The 21,634-nt window shown below is 49.1% G+C and overlaps 2 protein-coding genes across 6 annotated transcripts; one reads left to right on the forward strand and one right to left on the reverse strand.

Annotated features, from left to right (window-relative positions):
• Positions 1-437: 437 nt before the first annotated feature.
• Smtnl1 (smoothelin like 1) lies at positions 438-13,396 on the reverse strand. 5 transcript variants are annotated; one of them, XM_052725752.1, is made up of 9 exons: positions 13,001-13,395; positions 9,967-10,011; positions 8,087-8,862; positions 6,998-7,130; positions 6,841-6,892; positions 5,708-5,863; positions 5,422-5,536; positions 5,101-5,252; positions 438-788 (listed from the first exon to the last, which is right to left on the reverse strand). In XM_052725752.1, the coding sequence occupies exons 3-9, from the start codon at positions 8,858-8,860 to the stop codon at positions 644-646; spliced, it is 1,527 nt and encodes a 508-aa protein (XP_052581712.1). In that variant the 5' UTR covers positions 8,861-8,862; positions 9,967-10,011; positions 13,001-13,395; the 3' UTR covers positions 438-643. The 5 variants fall into 5 exon arrangements, with proteins under 5 accessions (XP_052581712.1, XP_052581710.1, XP_052581713.1 ...); XM_052725750.1 differs by having other exon boundaries at positions 12,753-13,395; XM_052725753.1 differs by lacking the exon at positions 9,967-10,011 and having other exon boundaries at positions 12,753-13,396.
• A 4,881-nt stretch (positions 13,397-18,277) lies between these two features.
• Timm10 (translocase of inner mitochondrial membrane 10) lies at positions 18,278-21,634 on the forward strand. The gene is made up of 3 exons (XM_052725519.1): positions 18,278-18,410; positions 18,835-18,947; positions 21,202-21,634. Exons 2-3 carry the CDS (start codon positions 18,877-18,879, stop codon positions 21,401-21,403), a joined length of 273 nt encoding a protein of 90 aa, XP_052581479.1. The 5' UTR covers positions 18,278-18,410; positions 18,835-18,876; the 3' UTR covers positions 21,404-21,634.

Below are 21,634 nucleotides of genomic sequence, written 5' to 3' on the forward strand. Positions count from 1 at the left end.
CAGCTCATCAGTGAATTGGGCATATGTTATCTGTCAATCAGCAGAGACCACATTTCTTCCTATAGCCTTGGCAGCATATCTGATTATCCTTCCCTGTTTGGTGCTAGAGAATGAACTCACAGCTTCATATATGCCAGACCAGTCCTCTATTATCAACTGAGCTTCGATACAGCGGAACAACACAAGGTAAAACTTCAGCCAGAGTAGGAGGGATTAATTTTATTTGAAACCATTGAGTTTCAAATAAAAATTAATGTTGTCCATCTCAAGAGCGCCACCCACTGGCCGGTCGCAGCAGCCCAGTTTGGAGAGATTTCTAGAGATAGTCTACTTCCTGTCTAGAAGTTCCCCCACTGTGGGAAGTGGAGAGAGGGAGGAGGAGAGGGGAGAGGGGAAGAGAGGAGAGGGAGGAGAGAGAGCAAATTGCCATCCCTAGCTCCAAATGCGGGTTTCTTTTTATTTTTGGCCACCGCCTATTGCATACATGTGGCTGGTTGGGGTGCGGGGAGCATCAAGGAATGAGAGGGATTTTACAACAGTTCTTTTAATGCCATTGAGACCGGTGCCACCTGTTTCACGCCTGGAGGCCCAGTCTACCGTTGTCAGCTGCCCCCCCCTTCCTCCGCCCGCACGGCTTTGCCATTCATTTCTTTTTGGTCTTCACCAGCCCTTTTTGCACAAGGCTACGGTACAGCTCCTGGATGTAGGTGTAGACACACTTGGAGTCGGGCACGGCCAGCCGCACCATGTCATCCACGTCCAGCAGCTGGGCACAGTCGGCTAGTTTCCTGAGGGTGGAATGAGGAGCAGAGGGTCAAAGGTGAGGAGGGAGCCGAGGAGGTGGGTCCAGGCAAGCGAAGGCCACCAGGTCAGCCATTCTAGGGTGGGTTGAGTGTGGTAACTGAGGCCCCTGCAGGGGCAAGATGGACCTGGGTCTCCATATCCTCACACGGGAACCTCTGTGTTCTAGCCTGTATTAGCTTCCTTCTTGAACATAAGGACAGCAGTGCTGTGGATTAGGGACAGCAAATACTTCAGAGGACAGAACATGAGTCCTACCTAGAGTGCTGGCTTGTGGCAGCCCTGCAGCTCCATTCAGTTAGATCACCTATTTGTTAAGCGCCTACTGGGTGCCAGGCCGTCTTCTGTTGGTCAGCAGTGAATAGCCAAAACTCTGCTCTCTGCGGTGCCAAAGAAATCCAACGCATGAGGCAGAAGGGGTATCAGACTGGTGAGAGGTGCAAGGGAGAAAAAGGTAGCAGAAAAGGACCGCTCTGTGCTAGAGGGGACCTCTGGTAATTTGTAGTAGGGTGCTGGACAGCAGGTGGAGAAAGGGCATTTGCAGAGGTCCTTTGCAGGACGGCTTGGTGTGTTTCCAGACTGCAGGGAACCCAGCAAGTCCTCCTGTTTTAACGTCCCAGCTGCATTTTGAGGCTACTTGATATCCCTGGCTCTGCTGAGGCTGATAAGCTGGCCTAATCGCTGCTGGGGCCTCCCTGCCCGGTGCCAGGTGTCTTATCGGGTGATCCCGGGAGATGGTCTCGGTTACTCCTCTTTATCTCTAACGAGCAGAGGAGGAACTGAGCTCAGAGGGTTTGGTGCTTTGCCCACGGTGGGAGTGTAACAGCTGGGACTCAGCCCTAAGCCTGCCCAGTGCCTCTTGCACCTTGGCTCTCAGCAGTGTGGGCTGCCACAGCCAGCCGACGATGGATGCTGGCCGTGGGAGCCAGAAGGCCCAGAAGGCCCAGCGGAAATCCTCTCTCGGGGCTGCCACAGTTGGGCTGATGTGTAAGCCACTGGCCTGGAAGCTGGGGGAGAGGCCCAGTGTGAAGGGTTTTGAAGACTAGGACAAGCAAGCTCTCTGCATCCAGGGCTTCAACCTCAGTCCCATGGGTGTGGGCCGCTGCTATTCCCCCAGCACTGGAAAGGCAGGCCCTTTGTGCCAATGGAGCCCGGAACAGAGCAGGGCTCCTCCAACAGTGCAGCGGTGCAGCCCCACTGGGGCTCTGGACTGGTCATTTCTTCTATTCCCGCCAGGCCTTTGAGAACTAGAGGAGAGTTCTGGATCAGGAGCTCAGGGCAATAGCTGTGGCAGAGGCCCCCTTTCACCTGTCACTTCTGAGAGGCCTCAGAGTTAGGAAAAAGGAGTAGGGATTCAAACCCTGGCACCTCAAGTATGATTCTCCACTCTCCCTTTTTCTTTCTTTCTTTCTTTCTTTCTTTCTTTCTTTCTTTCTTTCTTTCTCTCTCTCTCTCTTTCTTTCCTCTCCCTTTCTTTCTTTTCTCTCTCTTTTCCTTCCTTCCTGTCTTCCTTCCTGTCTTCCTTCCTGTCTTCCTTCCTGTCTTTCTTTCTTTCTTTCTTTTCTCTCTCTCCCTTTCTTCCTTCCTTCCTTTCTCTCTCTCTCTCTCTCTCTCTCTCTCTCTCTCTCTCTCTCTCTCTCTCTCTCTCTCTCTCCTTCCTTCCTTCCTTCCTTTCTTTCTCAAGACAGGGTTACTCCGTGTAGCTTTGGTGCCTATCCTGGATCTCACTCTGTAGACCAGGCTGGCCTCGGAACTCACAGAGATCCGCCTGGCTCTGCTTTCCAAGTGCTGAGATTGGAGGAATGCACCACTGCCACCCGGCTCCACTCTCCATTTCTATAATTCTCCTTAGCCTCGGTCCTGTTCAGCTGCCTGGTGCTTCCCAAGGCCTGCAGTCATCCTCAGCTCATCCTCTGCCTCTCCGGGGCTCTGCCTCACTGGAAACCAGGCTTGCACTCCCTGGATTAGGATGTTTGGCTGGGGCAGAGCTGCCTGCTCTTTTGTTGCCTCTAAGCTTAGCTAGACCAGGAGTCACATAACACCTACCTTGCCACAGTCCTCCTGTAGGACCTGGGAAGACCCTAGCCCCTCTGCCCACCTCCACCTGTGAGGACAAGTGAGTGGGTCCAGGCAAACACTCGGCAGGTGCTTGCTTGGTTTATGGAGTTTTTACTCAGCATCGCTGAGCTGAAATACGACTCCATTTTCACTGACCGTCACATCCCACGGCAGAACAACAGAAAACGGAAGAGACTGTCCGGAATACAGAGTCTGGCTGGAATTTTGTTGTTTGCCTCTGCCTTTCAAGTGTTGGGATTAAAGGCATGTGCTACATACCCGGCCATCTGGTGGCTTTTAAGTGACATCCATGTGTCCCATGGCCCTAAGGACATGTCCCCAGAGACCCTCTTAGGAAAAAGAGAGTTGGCCACTGATCAACAAACTGGAAGGTCTCCCCTTCATATGTATGCTATGTAGCTCATTCAACCAATGTCTGAGAAAACTTGCTGTTTAAAAAAAAAAAGTTGAGAAGTATGGATCAATATAATACTCTCATTTTCCTGAGGAAAACACACATTCCTCCCCACTGGTGGGTGGCCATGCCTGGGTTAGACGAGAGGGGTTGGCTTCCCAGGCCAGACAACTTGGTACTGCCATTCCTAGGGTTTATATGTTTATTTATTTGAGACAGGCCTCTCCTGTAGCACAGGCTGACCTCCAACTCCGTGTGTAGTCAAGGATGACCTTGAATTTCTGATTCTCGTGCCTCTCGCTCCTCTAGCTAGGGTTACTGGTGTGCCCCATCACATTTGGTGATCAAACGCAGGACTTCGTGAACGGGAAGCAAGCACCCTATAAACTGAAGTACACCCTTAGCTGTTGATCGATGGTGTCTTACTGTAGACATGAGGCCGGCCTCAAATTCTCAGCAACCCTGCTTCAGTCTTGGGGTGCTGAAATTATAGGCACACACCACTATGTGTGGGCTTTAGAAAAAGCACCTGTCTGTCTGTCAGGGGCCTGAGTTGCCCTCGTGTTCACCACACTCCCTGTACAACCCTGTTTCCACCAGTGACTTACAAGTTTCTTTCTGGGGTCATCGCCCAGGTTGGAGGTGGGAGGTTGAAGATGGTGGGAACCCAGACCCCTTTTCCCCACTCTGGCAACCATGTTTTTTTGTTTGGTTGGTTGGTTGGTTGCTTTTGTCTTAAGATAGGCTCTCTCGCCGCATATCCCACGTGGGCCTAGAACTTGAGATCCTCTTGCCTCAGCCTCGTGACCGCTGGGAATATAGTCCTGTGTCACCACACCCATTGTTCAAAGCCTTGTCTTTGTCTCAGTTTCTTCCATCAGCCCCACTCTTCCTGACACCACCCTTCCAGCAGCTGCTACCCTTGACATGTGGCTGTATGAGCCTCGGCAATAATGCCCCTCCAGGACCCAGAGTGAATGGTAATTACCATAACAGCCGTGACATCATTCTTTATAATGATAGTCATGTAGCCAAGAGTGTTTGAAGGGCTTTGCTGTGGGTTAGGCCCTGTTACCGGCGGGTTACAGGGACTTAATTATGTTACTGAGTTCTTATCTCCGTAAAAGGGGAAACATCATGGAGATAAAGGGGTGTGGGCGTGTCCAAGGTTACACAGAGTCAAAACCTAACCTCAAGTTTCTGTAACCCCCCTGTCCCAAACCAGAAGGCTTACCTTTCTTCTCTCCCTTATTCTGCTTGAATTTCGAATTTTCTTTGGATGTGTGTGTTCATGTGCACATGCGTGTTCAGGTTTGTGGAGGCCCGAAGTCAACCTTGGATGTTGTACCTCAGGAGCCGCCTATCATGTTGTTTGAGTCTTGGTTTCTCACCAAACTGAAGGGTCACCAATTAGGCTAGTATGGTCAGCAAGTTCCAGGGATCTGCCTGTCTGTGCCGCCCTTGGCATTTTACATGGTCCTGGGGATGGAACTCAGGTCCTCACGGTGGTGCTGCAAGCATTCTACCAACTGAACCATCTCCTCGGCCCCAGAGTTTTCTTCAGGGCACCTGTCACTGCTTATATGTTATCTGCATGCATGTTCTTACGACCTGTCTATTCATTTAGAATATAAGCCACAGTGGAGCATAGTTTTCTCTGTTTGAGCCATTTACCCAGAGCTGCTTTAAAAAATAAACCCTCAGATACAAGGCTGTGTGGCAGTAGCCTTAGCTTGATTGCCCACATGCACCCTTTGCACGCACCTGGACTCCCCTGGGGCCACCCACTTCCCTTCTGACTCTGCCATGCCGGGACTGAGGCTTACTCTGCAGTGGAGAAGGCTAGGGTGAAGTTGTGCCGCCGCTTTGATGGGTCCAGCTCTGCATAGTCAAAGGCGTCTGGGAAAAACTTGTGGATGAGGGCGCAGAAGGCCATGCCGCTGCTCCAGCTGGAGGAGAAGTTCTGGATGTCCACGTGCTGAGATAGACAGGCAGGGGATGGAAGACCTTCGTGGCCCCGGGCTGGGGGGCCTGGACTTTGCCTCTCTCACCCTTTGGAATCCGAACCCTCGGATTCTCCACCGCACTATTGCCCCGGAGGAAAAAAAGTGTCCCCTGTCCCTTCTGTATCCCCAGCCCCTGCCCACCTCATACTTTCTCGTCATGGCCCGGCACCACTCCAAAAGCATGTTCTTAACACCACCAATGGCTGCCCCCGCGGCTTTCGTGTTCCGGAAGAGGGCAGTGGGGCCCGAGGCTGCCCTGTGAGGAGAGGGGCAAGAAACCACAAACATCCCATTGTGAGGAATCTCAGGCTACAGGTGTGTGTCTGGCCTTGATGGTTTCCACTGGCCCCCAGACCTCCCTCCATTAGCCCCATCCACAAATCCTAGGGAAATCTCAGCCCACCCTGACTCCTGGTTTGCATCCTACCCGCCAAACTTGTCCATGATGGCTTTGCGATTCTGTGCACGGAGTCCCCGGGGCCGAGCAGGGGCCGACACCCTGCGCTCTGGTGCTCTCTCCTTTTTTTCCTCCGAGGGTGGGGGCTCCGTGGGGCTCTGGGGCACGTCACTGGGCGAAGACTCACTACATGGAGAGGTCACAGAAGCATGAAAGGAGGTTCAACTGACACCATAGGGTGCAGAACAGCTCTGGGGGGCTGGCTGGGCAGAGGTCACTGCCATAGACAGGCCTGCGCAGTTAAGCTTAATTGGTGCACACACTCATCCTGTGCCTAGCACTGGAAGGGTCAAGAAGCAGTAAACAGACTCAGGCTAACTCTGGGGAACACGTGGTCTGCTGAGGCCATAGGGGGCAGAACTAGGGCACACCTGGGCTCTGACCTGAGTCTGGATCCTGGCTTTGTTCTTATTTGCTGTGTGATCTTGGGGCTGCCCCCTTACTTCTCTGAGCCTCGGCTTCCCCGTCTGTAAAATGGGGACAAGAATGCCTACCTAACAAGGTGATTCTGAGGCCTACAGAAGAACGGGGTCAGGTAGCTGCCGCTTACTACAAAGCTGCGCAAATGCTTGCTGAGTATTCATTGGTCAGCTTTCCCCAAGAGACAGGGAAGTGACTGAAGTGTGCGCGATGGAAGAATAAGGCTAGCTGTGTAGCGCTTCCCATATGTCAGGCAGGCACTGTGTGCTCAGGCGCTTTTCTTGCTCACAAGTCACTGGAGCCTACAATAACCCGGTGAGGTCCTTACAATTGTTATATCCACTTCACAGACGCGAAGAGGCTAAGGGACACAGCCAAGGTCACCGGGCTGGTAAGCGGCAGAGCCATTGTCCAGACTCAGGCTTTCTGACCCTTCTTATGGACGACACTTAGAGAGCTGTAACGAATACTTGTGGGGCCTGAAGAGGCTTCAGCCACGGAGCAGGAGGTAGACCAGGCACCGTTCATGCCTCTCCCTCCATTTGTTTTCTGGGATCTGTCTGAGATACAAGGAATCCTGGAATATCTGGAAATCAGGTCTGGGGAGGCCCAGAGAGAGGTGACAGTTGACTTCAAAAGGAGCAGGAGACTGGAGGAGTCAGAGCTCCAGGGCTTGAGATTACCTGGCTGAAGGACTGGTCTCTCCAGACGCCGTAGAGTCTGGACCCAAGCCATCTGGAGGGAAGGAAGAGAGCAGAAGGAAGCTGAGGCTGTCTGTCCTGTGCTCCCTGCAGCATCCTTCCTCAGGGTAGTCATGCAACACCCTGGGCTCTCCCTTACCTGGGCTGAGGCTGGTTCCCTCATCTGTGGGGCTCTCAGGCCACTCCTCGGGGGAGCTGGGAATCACCGCTGTCCTTTCTTCTGATTCTTTTTCCTCACCCTGCTCCTGCTCTTCAGTGGGACTCCCTGGCTCCTGGGGTGGACAGGATCTGTGTGGGCAGCTACCCAAGGCTTTCTAAGAACTTCAGAAAGATTTGGAAGGCAGTCTGAGCCACAATCTCCTTTCCCCATCCCCACTCCCAGGATCTTGATACCTGGTGGAGGAAGATTGTACTTTCCCAAGGTATGATTTGGATAGAAAGTGGCCACACAGTCTACTGAGAGGTAGCTATCATGAGGGTTCTAACCTCATCAACAGACTACTTAGAGGATCTATCATGGGGGGGGGGGTGTGCCTTTGAAGGGCATATCTTTTATGTGATGCATGTGTGTTTGTGATGTGTGTGTGTGCTGCGATTGTGTGTGTGTGTATGTGAATGTATTTATGTGTGTGAGTATGGGCACACGCATGCCACAGTGTGTGTGTGTGTGTGTGAGTGTGTGCGTGCATGCGTGCACGTGTAAGTCAGAGGACAGCCTCAGGTGTAACCCTTACTTCCTCCTTCTTTCAAACCAGTTCTCTTTGTTGTCCTCCGGTGTGTAGTAGGATTCTCCCGTCTTGGCCTTCCCTCAGGCACACGGGGACTTCAGATGTGTACTACTGTGCCTGACTCCTACATGGGTTCTGGGGATTTGAACCCAGGTGCTTCTGCCCTCTTAGCAAGAGTTTTTACCCACTGAGCCATCTCCCCAGTGAGGGGAATGTCTTATGTTCAGAGATTTCTTCTCCCTCTCTGTCTCCTGTTTCTTGACTGCTGTAAGGAAAACAGTTTTCCCCTCTCATATTTCTGCCTTATCACAGACCTCAAGGCAATGAAGCCAGGACTGAAACCTTCGAAACCACGGGCCAAAATAAAACTCTCCCCCTTTAAATTGGTCTGCTTGGGGGATTTGTAGCAGCAGCAACAACAATAAACAAACGAGGGAGTCAGGGAGGCCTCGGTTCCCGAGGAAGAGGGGACTCGAGACCCTCCTTTCTGCCCTACTCACCACCAGCTCCTTTGTGCCACTTTCGACCTCCTTCCCATCGACGACCTCCTTCCCATCGACGACCTCCTTCCCATCGACGACCTCCTTCCCATCGACGACCTCCTTCCCATTGATGACCTCCTTCCCATCGACAACCTCCTTCCCATCGATGACCTCCTTCCCATCGACGACCTCCTTCCCATCGACTGCCTGAAGTTCAGCTGTGGCCTGGTCCTTCACATCAGCCTTCTTCTGAGATTCCATCTCAGCCTCTTGGACAGTAACCTCTGCCCCAGCACCCTCCTTGGGTTCAGGCTTGGCTTTATCACTCACATCGAATTTCTCCTTAGAGTCCAGATTGGCCTCTTTTCCGTCAGACTTCTGCTTCTCTGGGGCCAGCATGGCCTCCTTTTTTCCCTTAACCTCGCTGGGTTCAGGTGTTGTGTCTTCTTTCCTGCCAGTCTCTTCCTGGGAAGCCATGGTGGTCTCCTCCTTCCCACCCTCCTCCTCTGCAAGGTCACCCTTGGCTTCCTCCTTCCCACTGGCCTCCCCTTGCAGGTCTACCTTGAGCTCATCTAATACACTTGCGTCCTCCGGACACTCCCCCGACACAGCCCCCTTGGGGGCTGCTTTACCCTCCTGTTCTGCCTCATCCGGAGGGTCTTTGACACTTGTCCCAGCTGGACCTTTGGCCACCTCCTCCGCAGTGCTTTGATTTCCTGGTGTGTCAAGATTCCCCGCAGTTGGGGAGACAGTGGTCCCGTTCTCAGAGGGACTCTCTTCTGTCCGTTCCATGTCTAGAAAGAGAAGACATGAAGACTTTGTCACACACTACTCCAGCATGAGGTGCAGACCCTGCCCACTGAGTGCCCTGGCCCGGGAGTCAAGAAGTCTCTGGTTCTGTCCTGTTTCCCTAACTAGTTGGGCATGACAACATACCCACTCTCCCTGTGGTAACATGAAGGATAGAGCGCTTCTTTTGCTAAAGTGGGGCAGTTGGGCCATATTGACTTGATATTGGATGGTATTTACCCAAGGCCCTTCTGTATGCTATGACTTTTTATTTTATTTTTTTTTATTTTATTTTGCAATACAATTCAGTTCTACATATCAGCCACGGATTCCCTTGTTCTCCCCCCTCCCGTCCCCCTCACCTTCCCCCCAGCCCCCCCCCCCATTCCCATCTCCTCCAGGGCAAAGCCTTCCCCACAGACTGAGTTCAACCTGGTAGATTCAGTCCAGGTAGGTCCAGTCCCCTCAGTCCAGGTAGGTCCAGTCCCCTGACTTTTTTTTATTGTTATTATTTTGAGGCAAGGTCTCATGTAGCCCAGGTTGGCCTCAAACCTGTTTTGTAGCAGGGGATTTCCTTGAACTCCTGATTCTACTGCCTCTGTCTCCTGAGTGCTGGAACTACAGGCTTGCACCACCATACTTGGCCATTATTATTATTATTATTATTATTATTATTATTATTATTGCTGTCATCAAACCTAGGGCTTCATGCATGCAAGCCACCACTTTACCCCTGAGTGAAATGTCCAGCCTCACATAGTGCCTTTTCAATGATTTTGCCTCACTTTGATTAACAAGGGAGGTGGTCACAATGTAATACCATTGTTCTGGAACCTGGAAGGAACATTTGCTGCTCGCCCCCTAGAGCCGAAAGCAGGCTGGCCAACAGAACTGAACAGCCCTGCTTTGCTTCTATTGTATGGATTTTCAGTTACCTTCTATTTCTGGTAAGCGATATCGAGCTTCCATCTCCAGCAGTGATCTGAAGTGTCTTTTTAAAACGCATTATTGGATTTAAAAATAACTTAATTCAAAACAAGACAGGCATTTAGGAAACGAGTAAAGATGGTACAAATGTCAGATCATAGAGATGGTGTAAAAATACTCACGATTTGGGAGCCCCGGGGCAGGCGAGTCTCTGAACCTCTGTGGTTCTTGAAAAAGTGAATGAGAAGAGTTTGCTTTGGTGAGAGAATAGAATCACATCCTCTCTAGTCTGCAAAGCTGGCCTCCACCTGCTCTTGGATACATGTGGAGAAGACCCCTTAACTTGGGGATTCCTCTTTGAGTATGGTATATAGTTTTGGTGTGGGGACGGGGCCAATTCCCTCGTTACCTTCTCTTGTTGGGGGTCTAGTTACAAAGAAAACAGCTCCCAAATAGAGTTCAGGGCATGACTCAGACAGTAAGAAAAGTGGACACTCCTGTCATTGGCTAAAAATACCTCCTGCTCTTGGCAGTACTTTCTTTCTTGGTGAGAGTACCTAGGACACCTTGGTAAACTGGACAGAGCCCAGGCGGCATGAAGACAAGATACATTCTGCCACCCACTTCCTTGTTCCTGTTCCTCCAGACAGGAGTCCTGGGGTCTCTGGGTATGGTGCTCTCCACTTTCTAGGAGGCAGATGGAATTTTGTAAAGGTATGAAGACTGTCCACCATGATAGCCCCTTTGTGGTGAAGCAGCTCCAGCCACATATTCTAGCAAGAGGGGGAAAGCATCTGTGTAGCAGCACGCACGGGTGGTGGTCAGGAGGTCACGGCACATGGACCCTGGCATTCTAGTCACTTACTGAGCATTCCGTCTGAGCCCCAGCTTTAGATCAGATGTTTCTAGACAGTACTCTGTAGAGGTGTGGCACACACAAAAGGGATGGGTTCACCGGCAGAGTGCTTTCCTAAAACAAGCAAGGCCCTAGATTCAACCTCCAGCACAGTATAAACTGAGTATCGTGGTACATGCCTGTAATCCTAGCATTTGCGAGGTAGAAGCAGGAGGATCAGTCCCAGCACATGGTGAGCTGAGGCCAGCTGAGGCTGGAGAGAGAGAGAGAGAGAGAGAGAGAGAGAGAGAGAGAGAGAGAGAGAGAGAGAGAGAAAGAGGACAAAAAGGTTCTCTTGACAGTGAGAGGAAGATGTATTTATTCACTGACCAAGGTTGTTCCAAATATAGCCAGCTTTTCACCCTCCTAGAGATACACAGCATCATTAGCACTTAAGCAGGTATCAGGTGCCACTGAGTTAAAAAAAAAAAAAAAAACTGAAAACTTAGCTTGAATATCATTGAATTCACCTTTTCCTAGACCTTCCTGGCCATGGGTTTTCTCTTTGCCCTCTTTCCTTACTGGAATGCTGTCCGTGAGGCATTCCCATTGATCCCATTGACAAAACCATGTTCAAGATCTGAATGAGCCACAAACCCTCTTCCCTCTCTGTCCTCATGGGGAAGACGGTGTGAGTCAGTGGTGGAAGGCATTGTGGTCTTGTGACGGCAGGATTCCAGCTGCCTCTGTTTACTGTGTGACGCTTGTTCTGCCTTTTCACTTCTGTAGATAGAATAGGTCTGGCCCACATGGAGAGTGGAAGGCTTAGGTCGCTAGCACATGGGCAGTATTTGGAAGGAGTCCTTACTCCACAGCTTGCCTGGTGAAGATTGACTGTGCCATCCCTGAGCCAGGGTGAGGACCTGACCTGGTCCCCAGGGCATTGTGAGTGACATAAGCCAGAGAGAACTGGATGTCAGTAAGATGGTAACAGCCCTTTTTATACCCCCAAGTGCGGCATATTTGGCTAAGACATAGCGGATTGCTTCAACCATCTTTCTAGCTGCACACTACACACTTGGGGGCAGGGGGACAGTATGCATGGGAACATATGCGCACACCTCAGTTACCTTGCCTGTTCGTCACCTCTGCTTTCCCCTCTGGGCTTGTCACAAATAGACAAGGAGTGAAGAAGCTCTGAATTCTGAGGAGTGAGGCTAGCTCTCCTCCCCCAGTGCTCATGATGCTACGGCAGTTTGCAGCTTACACTGAAGTGCTCTGCTTTACCTTAGTCACTCCTTGACGGACCCCTCAGAAGGGTGGAACTAGCCCCCTTTTAAAGTTTAGGAGTCTGGTTTAGGGATTATAGTTCTTGAGACTAACGTCATAGGAGAATTAAGTGGGCCAAACCACACCTGGAACCTAGGTCTCCTGAGTCCCGGGTTAGAGCATGGATTGAGGATACTTTTCCCACTCGATCCTCAGCCCAGTGCCCCTTCAGCAGTCCCAGCTCAGAAGACTGGTCATCGCACCTGTGGCGAGGAGCCACTCAATAAGGCTGAGCAGTTTTTCTCTCTCCTGTAAGTGCACACTAGACCCTTCACCAAAGCTTTCTTCATCACTCCTTTCCAGCTTTACTCCCTGCTTCCTTCTTCCCTCGTCCTCCTGAACCCCAACTATTACCCCTATCTTGTGTCCAGTTCGGCTTTTCAGTTCAGCTCCCCCAATCCAGAAGGAAAACCCAAGTTCCGAGCCTTCAACAGTGTGAGTGATGCTCGCTGTTTCTGGGATGCCTCTATCTCCTCCTACTGCCCAGTCCCTCTCCCAGTAGTTCTGAGGCCCCTACTTTACAACTCAGCCTTTTCTTGGAGAGGCCATTGCGTCGTCCCAAGTCCCCCAAGATCTCCACCTGTCCCCCTGAGGCCTTCTTCATAGTTGGCCACTTGCAGGCTACTCTGTACCTGGCCTCGTTTTACCCAACTCCTTTAGGCAGCTAAAAACAGTTGATATAGTGGAGAGAATTCGGAAGCAGCCTGAATTTCTTTCATTGTAGGGTCGCTGTTAGAAGATCCGGCTCTTGGAAGGAAGAGTAGGGGCTGGAGTAATTCGAAAAGGGCCCAGGGGTTTTCCTACCTGTGGGGTTCTGCCTGCAGCTTGGGAGCTCCTGCCTCGTTCCCGTTGAGTAGCCTTACTCCCATGGTCCTTTAAGTTCTGGTAGCTTTGAGCCCCCAGCTCATAGTCCCGCCTCCTTGCTTTCACTCCCCCCCCCCTCCACCCCCTTCTAGAAGCCCGGGAAGAGCATTGTTTACCGCCCTGTTGGTACAACACTTTCTCTTAGACTGGGAGGCTCAAATTTCCCCTGAAGATCTGACAGGTGGCACCTTTCAATCATGCTGCGGTCCCTCTCGACCCTAACAGCATCTTCTTTCCTGAAGTGCTCTGGCCTGAAGATCTTGACAAGCCACTGCCTGGCCCGTTTAGAACATGGTCTCCAGCTCTGCGGTCGCCTGTGATCATCCACAGCCAGGCAGGACCTCCTGTGCTCCTAACTTAGCCCCTGGCCTCCAGTCTTCCTCTGAGCGCCTCCTTTACCCCTCCCTAGGCAGAGCAGCTGCTGAGGGGTGGGCTCAGGAGGTGGCAAGTGGGGCAGCTGCCAACAGTGGGCTCACACTGGACCAGGAAGCTTGAAAGGGGAGGGGCCAAGAGGAGAGAGGAATGGAGAGAGCCAATGAAACACGGGACTTAGCATCTACATCACAAATAACTCATCGATTCTGTTTTGAGCAGGGTTGACTGATACATGATCAGCTCTGAGTGTGTGTGTGTGTGTGTGTGTGTGTGTGTGTGTGTGTGTGTGTGTGTGTGTGTGTGTTGAATTGAAAGTCTGCTCAGAAAAACGGAAACAAATCCTTGTCCTGGCTATGTGTCATACAACTTAAGGAGGGTACCGTTTGGAGACTGTGGGCAGGGACACCCCTCCCATTTATGAAACTTGTGACTCCTCCAATTCCCCTCCCCCAGCTCCTTCCACTCAGCCACACTGGCTTGCTTCCTGTTCCTTAAATAAATCCAATCAGTGCTTTCCAGACTCAGGACTGGGTTTTCCTTCTGCTCTTTGTGAGACAGACTCTTTCTCAGTGTTCTGGACCCAGCTCAATTTTTTTTCCCCTCAGAGAGGTCCTCCATGATTGTCAAGCTCTCTCCAATCTTCTCGCTGCTTATGTATGTACTTCATAATATTTACTGGAATCAAAAGTTGTATTCTTATCGGGGTGTGGTAGCACACACGTTTGATCCTAGCACTTAGGAGGCAGAGGCAGGCAGATCTCTGTGAGTTTGAGGCCGGAGCGAGTTCCAGGACAGCCTGAGTTACACAGAGAAAGTCTGTCTTGGAAAAACCAAACCAAAACCAAAACCAAAAAAAGAAAAAGCATTCTTAGCCAGGCATGGTGGGCACACTTCAATCCTAACACTCAAGAGGCAGAGGCAGGGGTAGGTCATCTCTGAGTTTGAGGCCAGCCTTATCTACAGAATGAGTTCCAGGACAGCCAAGGCTACACAGAGAAACCCTGTCTTGAAAAACAACAAAAATTTCATTCTTAGGGTTGGTGAGATAGTTCAGTGTTTAAGAGCACAGCACTTGCTGTTCTTACAGAGTACCCGGGTTCAGTTCCCAACACCCACATAATGGCTCACAACCATCTGTAACTCCAGTTCCAGGAGATCTGATGCCCTTGTCTGACCTCAGAAGGCATGCATGTAGTGCACTACATACATGCAGGCAAAACACTCCTACACATAAAATGAAAATAAATAGATCTTTAAAATCTATTGTAAATTCTCTCTCTCTCCTCTATACTTTATGAGGACAGGGAATCTATTTTCCATGCTCACAGATGTAGACCCAGAGCTTTGCCTAGATCATATCTGGTTCTTGATAAATTGATATTGAATTAAGGAATCAATCAAGGAAAGCAGGGAAAAGAAAAGGAGCTGGGGTCAGTGTCTGCGATGTGAGAGAGAGCTTATTTTATTAACCCAGGTTTGGGGACTGATGTTCAAATAAGTGTAACATCTGTCTCTAGTACATCTCCTTCATCCATCCAAAAATTATCTGCTGAAGACAGATGAGTTCTCCCACATTTCTCTGGCTTCGTGATTTTTTTCCTTCCCTTAACTCATTTCTTGTCCTGCTGTCACTAGATAATAAAAACAGCAGAAACTAGAAGGTCGTGGCATCAGTCATCATAACTTCTCTTATATAATCCTTTCATTCTTTGATGATGCAATGGTCAGTGAACACCAAGTAAGTCCTGGAGACAACAGCTTTGAACACAAAAGAAAATAATATTAGTATGAGGAGATAGTAATCACATTAACAAGTAAAATATGGACTATATTAGATGCCATAGATTCTATGAAATAAGGTGAATCAGGGTAAATGACAGGGTTTTGTGTTTGTTTTGACTTTGTTTTATAGGGAGGAGAATATATTTGTAGCTACAGCAAATGATATAGGAATAAAGACCTCGAAGAAGTTTGGGACTGATGCCTGTGACAGGGATGGGCACCTGCATCCCTGGCAAAGAGAAGAGTAACTAGGAAGAAGGGGGTATGATGTATGTGTTGGGTAAAGACATAGGGTATCAGTAATGCTGGGCAAAGCATGGGGCCAGGAGAACAGTTGGGGATAAAAGGAAGAAGACTGGGTTGGCAAGTCATGTGGGATTTGTACTAGCTCATACTGATTATCTACTTGATAGGACCTAGGACCACCCAGGAGATAAACCTCTAGGCGTGTCCACAACCTAATTCTATATTGGGTTATCTGAGGTGGGGAAGACCCACCCAGAAAGCCTGTAGCAACTTCCCTTGGACGGGGACAGCTAATAAATAGACAGAATAAAAAGGATAACGTCGTGACCTGAGTAGCAGCACTCTTCTCTCTGCGTGTCTTGACTATGGCCATTGATGTGGCTGGCTGCCTCCCATTCCTGCCACAATGCCTTCCGTGCCGCAGTGGAGTGCATCTCCTGAACCGAAAGCTGAGGTGAGCCCTTCCTCCTCTAGGTGCTGTTCTCAGGTAATGGACCACACCATGCAGGATCTTACAAGCTATTGAGAAGACTTTGGCTTTTGCTCTATGATTAGAAACCACTGCAGTATTTAGGGGTGAGTGACATGATCTAATTTTAGTTTTTTACATCACTCTGGCTGCTGTTTTGAGAACAGTCAGACGTGAAGTATCGGCAGGAGTAGGGAGAGCAGCCAGGAGACTAACCTGGTGATGCAGAAGAGTTTGTGGTGGTCTGGGCCAGACAGTCATCAATAGAGGCAAGTAGAAGTGATGAGGAACAGCCAAGGAGGCTTTCTACCTGTTACTGGGACAGCCTCTCACCTTCTGCTCCTCTCAGGACAGCTCAGGGAGACATCTATCTTTGTGCTCTCCAAGTCTCTTATGAGTGGCAGGTCCCAATGGGGAGATCCTGCATTCCTTTCTTTGGGGCTGGAATCCCAATTCAAGAAAGTAGTACTGTCCCAGAGTGAGTGACAAATACAGAACCTTTCTATAAGGACTGTAACACATTGATGAGTATATTCTAGAGATGAATAAATTCTAGAGATCTGTGCAATACAGTGCATATAAATAGCAATACTATATTGTACAAGTAATTATCTTATGTTAAATGTTCTAATTACAATAAAAATAAGACCCTTTTGAGAGGTTGGAGAAAATATTTGCAATAGGGCTGGTGAGATGGCTCAGGTGGGTCAAGAGCTTGCTTTGCCATAGTAACATCCCAAGTTAAGATCCTCAGGACTCATGTAACGCCAGAGATATAGGATGGGTCCACAATCCCAGGACTCCTACAGTGAGATAGGAGGCAGAGACAGGCGAATCTTGGATACTCTCAGACCAACTAGCCCGGCATAGGCAGTAGCAAACACAAGAGCCTGTGTGTCAAAAATGGTGGAAGTTAAGGATGGAAACCAGAGGTTATCCTCCAACCTCCACGTGCACAATGTGCGCACACACACACACACACACACACACACACACACACACACAAAAAAAAAAAAAAAAACATAGAAAGATAACTGACTTTTAAAACCTGCAATAAGCTGGGCAGCAGTGGCACACGCCTTTAATCCCTGCACTCAGGAGGCAGAGCCAGGTAGATCTCTGTGAGTTTGAGACCAGCCTAATATACAGAGCAAGATCCAGGACAGGCACCAAAACTACACAGAGAAACTCTGTCTCCAAAAACCAAAAACCAAACCAAACCAAACAAACAAACAAAACCCCCCAAAATCTGCAATAGATTACATTAAGAAATAAGTGGGCTGTTGAGATGGCTTAGTGGGTAAGGGTGCTTACCAGGATGCCTGACAACTTTGATGACTCTGACCCACGTGGTGGAAGGACAGAATCAGCCCCGTAAGTTGTCCTTTGACCTCCACATGTGCCCACGGCACATGCTCTTATGAATAAATTTAAATTTAAAAAGTATACCAAATGAGAGGTGTAGTTCAGTGGTGGAATGCTTGCTTGCTTGGAGTGTATGAGACCCTGGATTCAGCCTTCAGCACTGAGAGAGAGAGAGAGAGAGAGAGAGAGAGAGAGAGAGAAATCACTATTAGCTGAAGATGTGAAAGTAGCATAGCATAACACTTTGGGAAAAAAAAGACTTCATCGTTAAAGACGATAAGAGATCAAGAAAATGGGGCTAAACTTTAAGAATCATTAAATCCTGGTGATAGCTATGTTGATGTTCGGTAGACTGTGTTTTCTGTGTGTTGTGAATTTGCCCTAATAAAAGTGTTTTAAAAGATTGAAACCAGTGCTATTATTATTTATTTATTTTTATTGTTCATGCGTATGCGTGTGGGTATAATGAAGAAGTACAATAAAACATGCTCCAGGGCTGGGAAAGCAGCTCAGTTGGTAGAGCGCTTGCCTATAGCTTGCATGTGATCCTAGTTTAAATCAGGCATCGTGGAGCACAACTGGAACCCTAGCACTAGCGCAAGAGAGAGGCAGGAGGATCGTAAGTTGTAGATCATCTTGGGCTATATAGCAAATTAGAGAGCAGCCTGGTTTCCGTGAGACCCTGTCTCAAAAAAACAAACAAAAACTCTGCACGTGTTTCTTCTTTCTGAGAGCAGCAACCTTGCATCCTTCTCTCTGCAACCCCACCGGTTAATGATGCACACACAGCTCGTTTGTTTACTAATGCCTGGGTCCTACTCCCAGCGATTCTGATTTCACGGGTATGAGGTAACGTCTGGGCATTGAGGTTTTTTTTTTTTTTTAAACGTGCTCCAGGTGGTTTTAGCATGCAAAACTGACAGGCTCCCTTTGGGAAAAATTCTCCCTTCTTCACACAAGATCTGTCTGCGCCCCGACGTGGGCTCTCCTTAGTGGGTTCGGGGAGCCAAGCCCCTTCCAGACTGCAAATAATCAAACATCTCCCGGACAACCCGAGGACTGGCCCGCTAACAGGGCTGCTGGCGCTCTGCCCCTCACTCAAGCCTCTATGCTACTTTGGAGTCCTCTCTAGCAAATTGAAGTCGTTTTCCATTCAGCCAGCCGGTGGCTCCATCTCTATGGTAGCCGATTTCCCAGCGCCGCCTGGTCGGCGTTTCCTTCCGGATCAAAGAAGAGGTTGGACTTCCCTCCCGGAAGTGACCCACGTGCTTTTCATTTCGCCTAGCTGGGTGCCCGGCAACTTTTTACTATTGACCCGAAATTGGGGACGTCGTGGGATCTGTGACCTGCCCCAGGCCGTGGTGAGTGACCCACGGTGTCTGACCCCCGGAGGGACCCTGATGATGCCGTCGCCATGACAACCGCAGCGTCTGGGCCGGCTCCGGGAGCCTCGGTTGTGGTTAGGGTCGGATTTCAGGGCCGTGCGGGCAAGGCCCAGGGCTTCGATTGTTCTGTTCCTACCGTCCATCCTCTGGCTAGGAGAGATCTCGAGGGATTGAGAGGTCTCAGTTTCCGGCCCTTTGCTCGTGACATCCTGAGTGACCTTGAGCTGGGCACTGTCCCCTTGAAGGGCCTCATTCCCACTTCTGATAAGAGGGCTGATTACGTTTACTGAGGGCAGTGGTCCCTGCTGGTCTGAAACGCTGTGATTCCTCGAGTCCTCCAGCCCCCGGATCATAGGGTGAAGCGGGAGGGGTCGGTGCTGACGATCATGTCTGCTCCTAGGACTAAAGACCAGGAGGCTATTCTCCACGGTGCTAGGTTGACATGGATCCGCTTAGAGCCCAGCAGCTGGCTGCGGAGCTGGAGGTGGAGATGATGGCGGACATGTACAACAGGTAATGAGAACCACTCCACGATACCTTGTCTTGGGAAATTGGGAGTCACCCTTACCAGGACAGAGTGAAGGACTTGTAACGAATGCTTTCCATGAGGTAGTGGAGCCAAGTCCCACCCCGCCCCCCAACCTCTGCCCCACCCTCACCGTGCTTGGCTAAAGTAAATACAGGTCACTAGAAGGACTTGGCTATTTAGAGGGCGTAAAGGGGCGTGAAGGAGAATCTCCAGTCCGGGATCTAGTGAGTTTCAAAAACAACTACCACTAACATTTTTTTTTTTTTAACAAATAGCCCATTTAATTACTTTTGTTTATGTTTTTTGTGTTTGTTTATGAGTGCCAATATGCATGCCACAGCAGCACATTAGTGGAGGTCCGAGGACATCTTACTAGGAGTCCATCTTTCCTTCTACCATGGGTCTCAGGGATTGGACTCAAGTTCTGGCTTGGCAGCAAGTGCCTTTGCCTCCTGAGCCGTCTCAACAGTCATTTAGTAGTTAATAGCGTTTAGTAGCTAATATTCAAACTTTTTTCTTCTTGTTCTTCTCTTCTTCTTCTTTTTTTTTTTTTTTTTTTTTTTTGAGACAAGGTCTCCTGATGTAACCCTGGCTAGCCTGGAACTTGCTCTGTATACAGGCTGGCCTTGAATTCACAGAGATCACTAGCCTCTCCCTCTTGAGTGCTGGGGATTAAAGGTGTGCACACCCAGCCTTCCTTAAACTTTAACTCTGTGCTAGGTACTTGCAAAGCATTTTATATGCATTATCATTTTTAAGGGTTTTTTTTGTTGTTATTTGTGTTTCTTTTATATGTATGGATATTTTGCTTGCATATATGTATGTACATCACATGCCTGAAGAGGCCATAGAGGGCATCAGATCCATTGGAACTGGAGTTATAGACAGTTGTGAGCTGCCATGTGGGTTCTGGGAACCAAACCCAGGTCTTCTGCAAGAGCAGTAAGTTCTCTTAACCACTGAGCCATCTTTCCAGTCCCCCAATAAAATAACTCACTGGGAGATGGGAATATAACTTTCTTGGTAGGGTGCTTGTCTAGAATGCAGGAAGCCCTTGGTTTGATACTGAGGTGGTGCTTGTAATTTCAGCACTCAGAGGTGGAGGCCAGAGAGTCAATAGTTCACGGTCCTTGGCTACATAGTGAGTTTGAGGCCAGCCTGGGGTAGATGATACTAGTCTTTAAAAAAAAAAAAAAAAAAAGAAAGAAAGAAAGAAAGAAATAAGTTAAAATCAGTGGGTTAATTTTATTAGTGCCATTTTAACATAGGGAATTGAGGCATCGAGGGATTTAATAATCTCATAGCTAGTCCCTAGCTGGTCAGTAGCAATGTCAGAACCAATACTTCAGGCTGGCTTCACAACTGTTGCTTAGAGCTGTTTGGCCAATTTGGAAACAAATCCTGGTGCACCAGTCACCCACTGAATATCTTTGGACAAGTTGTCTCCTAATTGATTATATCATCAATAAAACTGACATAATAAACATTACTTCATGATGACATTACCAGTATTGAACTTGAAAGCCTTTAGCATCAAGCATATCATTCAGGAAACAGTGAGACACTTGGGGGTTTTAGTCAGCAGAAGCTCTTCTCATTGGTTGATTTATCTTGGAGGCCACAAATTAGAATTTTATTTTCATTATTATTATTATTATTATTATTATTATTGATTTTTCAAGACAGGGTTTCTCTGTATAACAGCCTTGGCTGTCCTGGAACTGGCTCTGTAGACCTGGCTGACCTCAAACTTAGAGATCTGCATGCTTCTGCCTCCTAAGTGCTGAAATTGATGGCGTGCACCACCACCACTCGGCTGGAATGGTTTTTAAAATGCAGACTATGAGGTCAGACTATTTGGCTTTGTATGATCCTTAGCAAATTACTGAGCTGCTCTGTCTTAATTTCCTTGTCTGTACAATTGGGGATTTAATTGTGTTAACCCCACTGAGCTACTGTGAGGGTTACGTAACAGAGTCTGTGTTAGCATTTAGCATGATGCCTGGTACACAGCCAGTATCCAGCAAGTCCTTCCTCTTTAACTAGTCTTATACATGTCTCAAACAAGGTTCTTAGTCTGAAGAACCTTCCAAGGCGTTTGAAGTGAAAACAGAATTTCCACTAGTTTCTTGGGGGAGAGGGTGAGGCAAAAATCAGTACTGGAGGGTTGAAGTTGTTGAAGGGTTCTGGGTTGCCACAGGAAGTTACTGATACAACCTTGTCCCTCTCTAATCCCAGAATGACCAGTGCCTGCCACCGGAAATGTGTGCCTCCCCACTACAAGGAAGCAGAGCTGTCCAAAGGGGAGTCTGTGTGCCTGGACCGATGTGTATCCAAGTACTTGGACATCCATGAGAGGATGGGCAAAAAGTTGACAGAGCTGTCTATGCAGGATGAAGAGCTGATGAAGAGGGTACAGCAGAGCTCTGGACCCGCATGAGGCCCCAGGCAGTGTACACCTGGGGTGCACCTTGCCACTTACCCGATTTAAGTGTTCCCTAATGGGTGTCGTATGTGAAAACTGTCATGCTTAGGCTCACTGGAGCGTCTCCAGGACCCCTGGGTGTGGTAGAGCTCTCCTGACTAAAGAAGGGGAATTTGTCACGCTGGTTTGTGACTGTGTATGTGTGTATATGTATATATCTGTATTAAAACAGATTTGTGAAAAGCA

The sequence above is a fragment of the Peromyscus californicus genome, unplaced genomic scaffold (genome assembly GCF_007827085.1).
Source record: "Peromyscus californicus insignis strain IS unplaced genomic scaffold, ASM782708v3 Scaffold_7__1_contigs__length_154581171, whole genome shotgun sequence".
Lineage (NCBI taxonomy): Eukaryota > Metazoa > Chordata > Mammalia > Rodentia > Cricetidae > Peromyscus > Peromyscus californicus.

Coding starts and splice junctions, on each gene's coding strand:
- Smtnl1 (XM_052725753.1), bottom strand. CDS start 8,860: ATGGAACGGACAGAAGAGAGTCCCTCTGAGAACGGGACCACTGTCTCC. Junction 7,131..8,086: donor GTGGCACAAAGGAGCTGGTG/GTGAGTAGGGCA, acceptor TGTCCACCCCAG/GAGCCAGGGAGTCCCACTGA. Junction 789..5,100: donor CTAGCCTTCTCCACTGCAGA/GTAAGCCTCAGT, acceptor TTCCACCCTCAG/GAAACTAGCCGACTGTGCCC.
- Timm10 (XM_052725519.1), top strand. CDS start 18,877: ATGGATCCGCTTAGAGCCCAGCAGCTGGCTGCGGAGCTGGAGGTGGAG. Junction 18,948..21,201: donor ATGGCGGACATGTACAACAG/GTAATGAGAACC, acceptor CTCTAATCCCAG/AATGACCAGTGCCTGCCACC.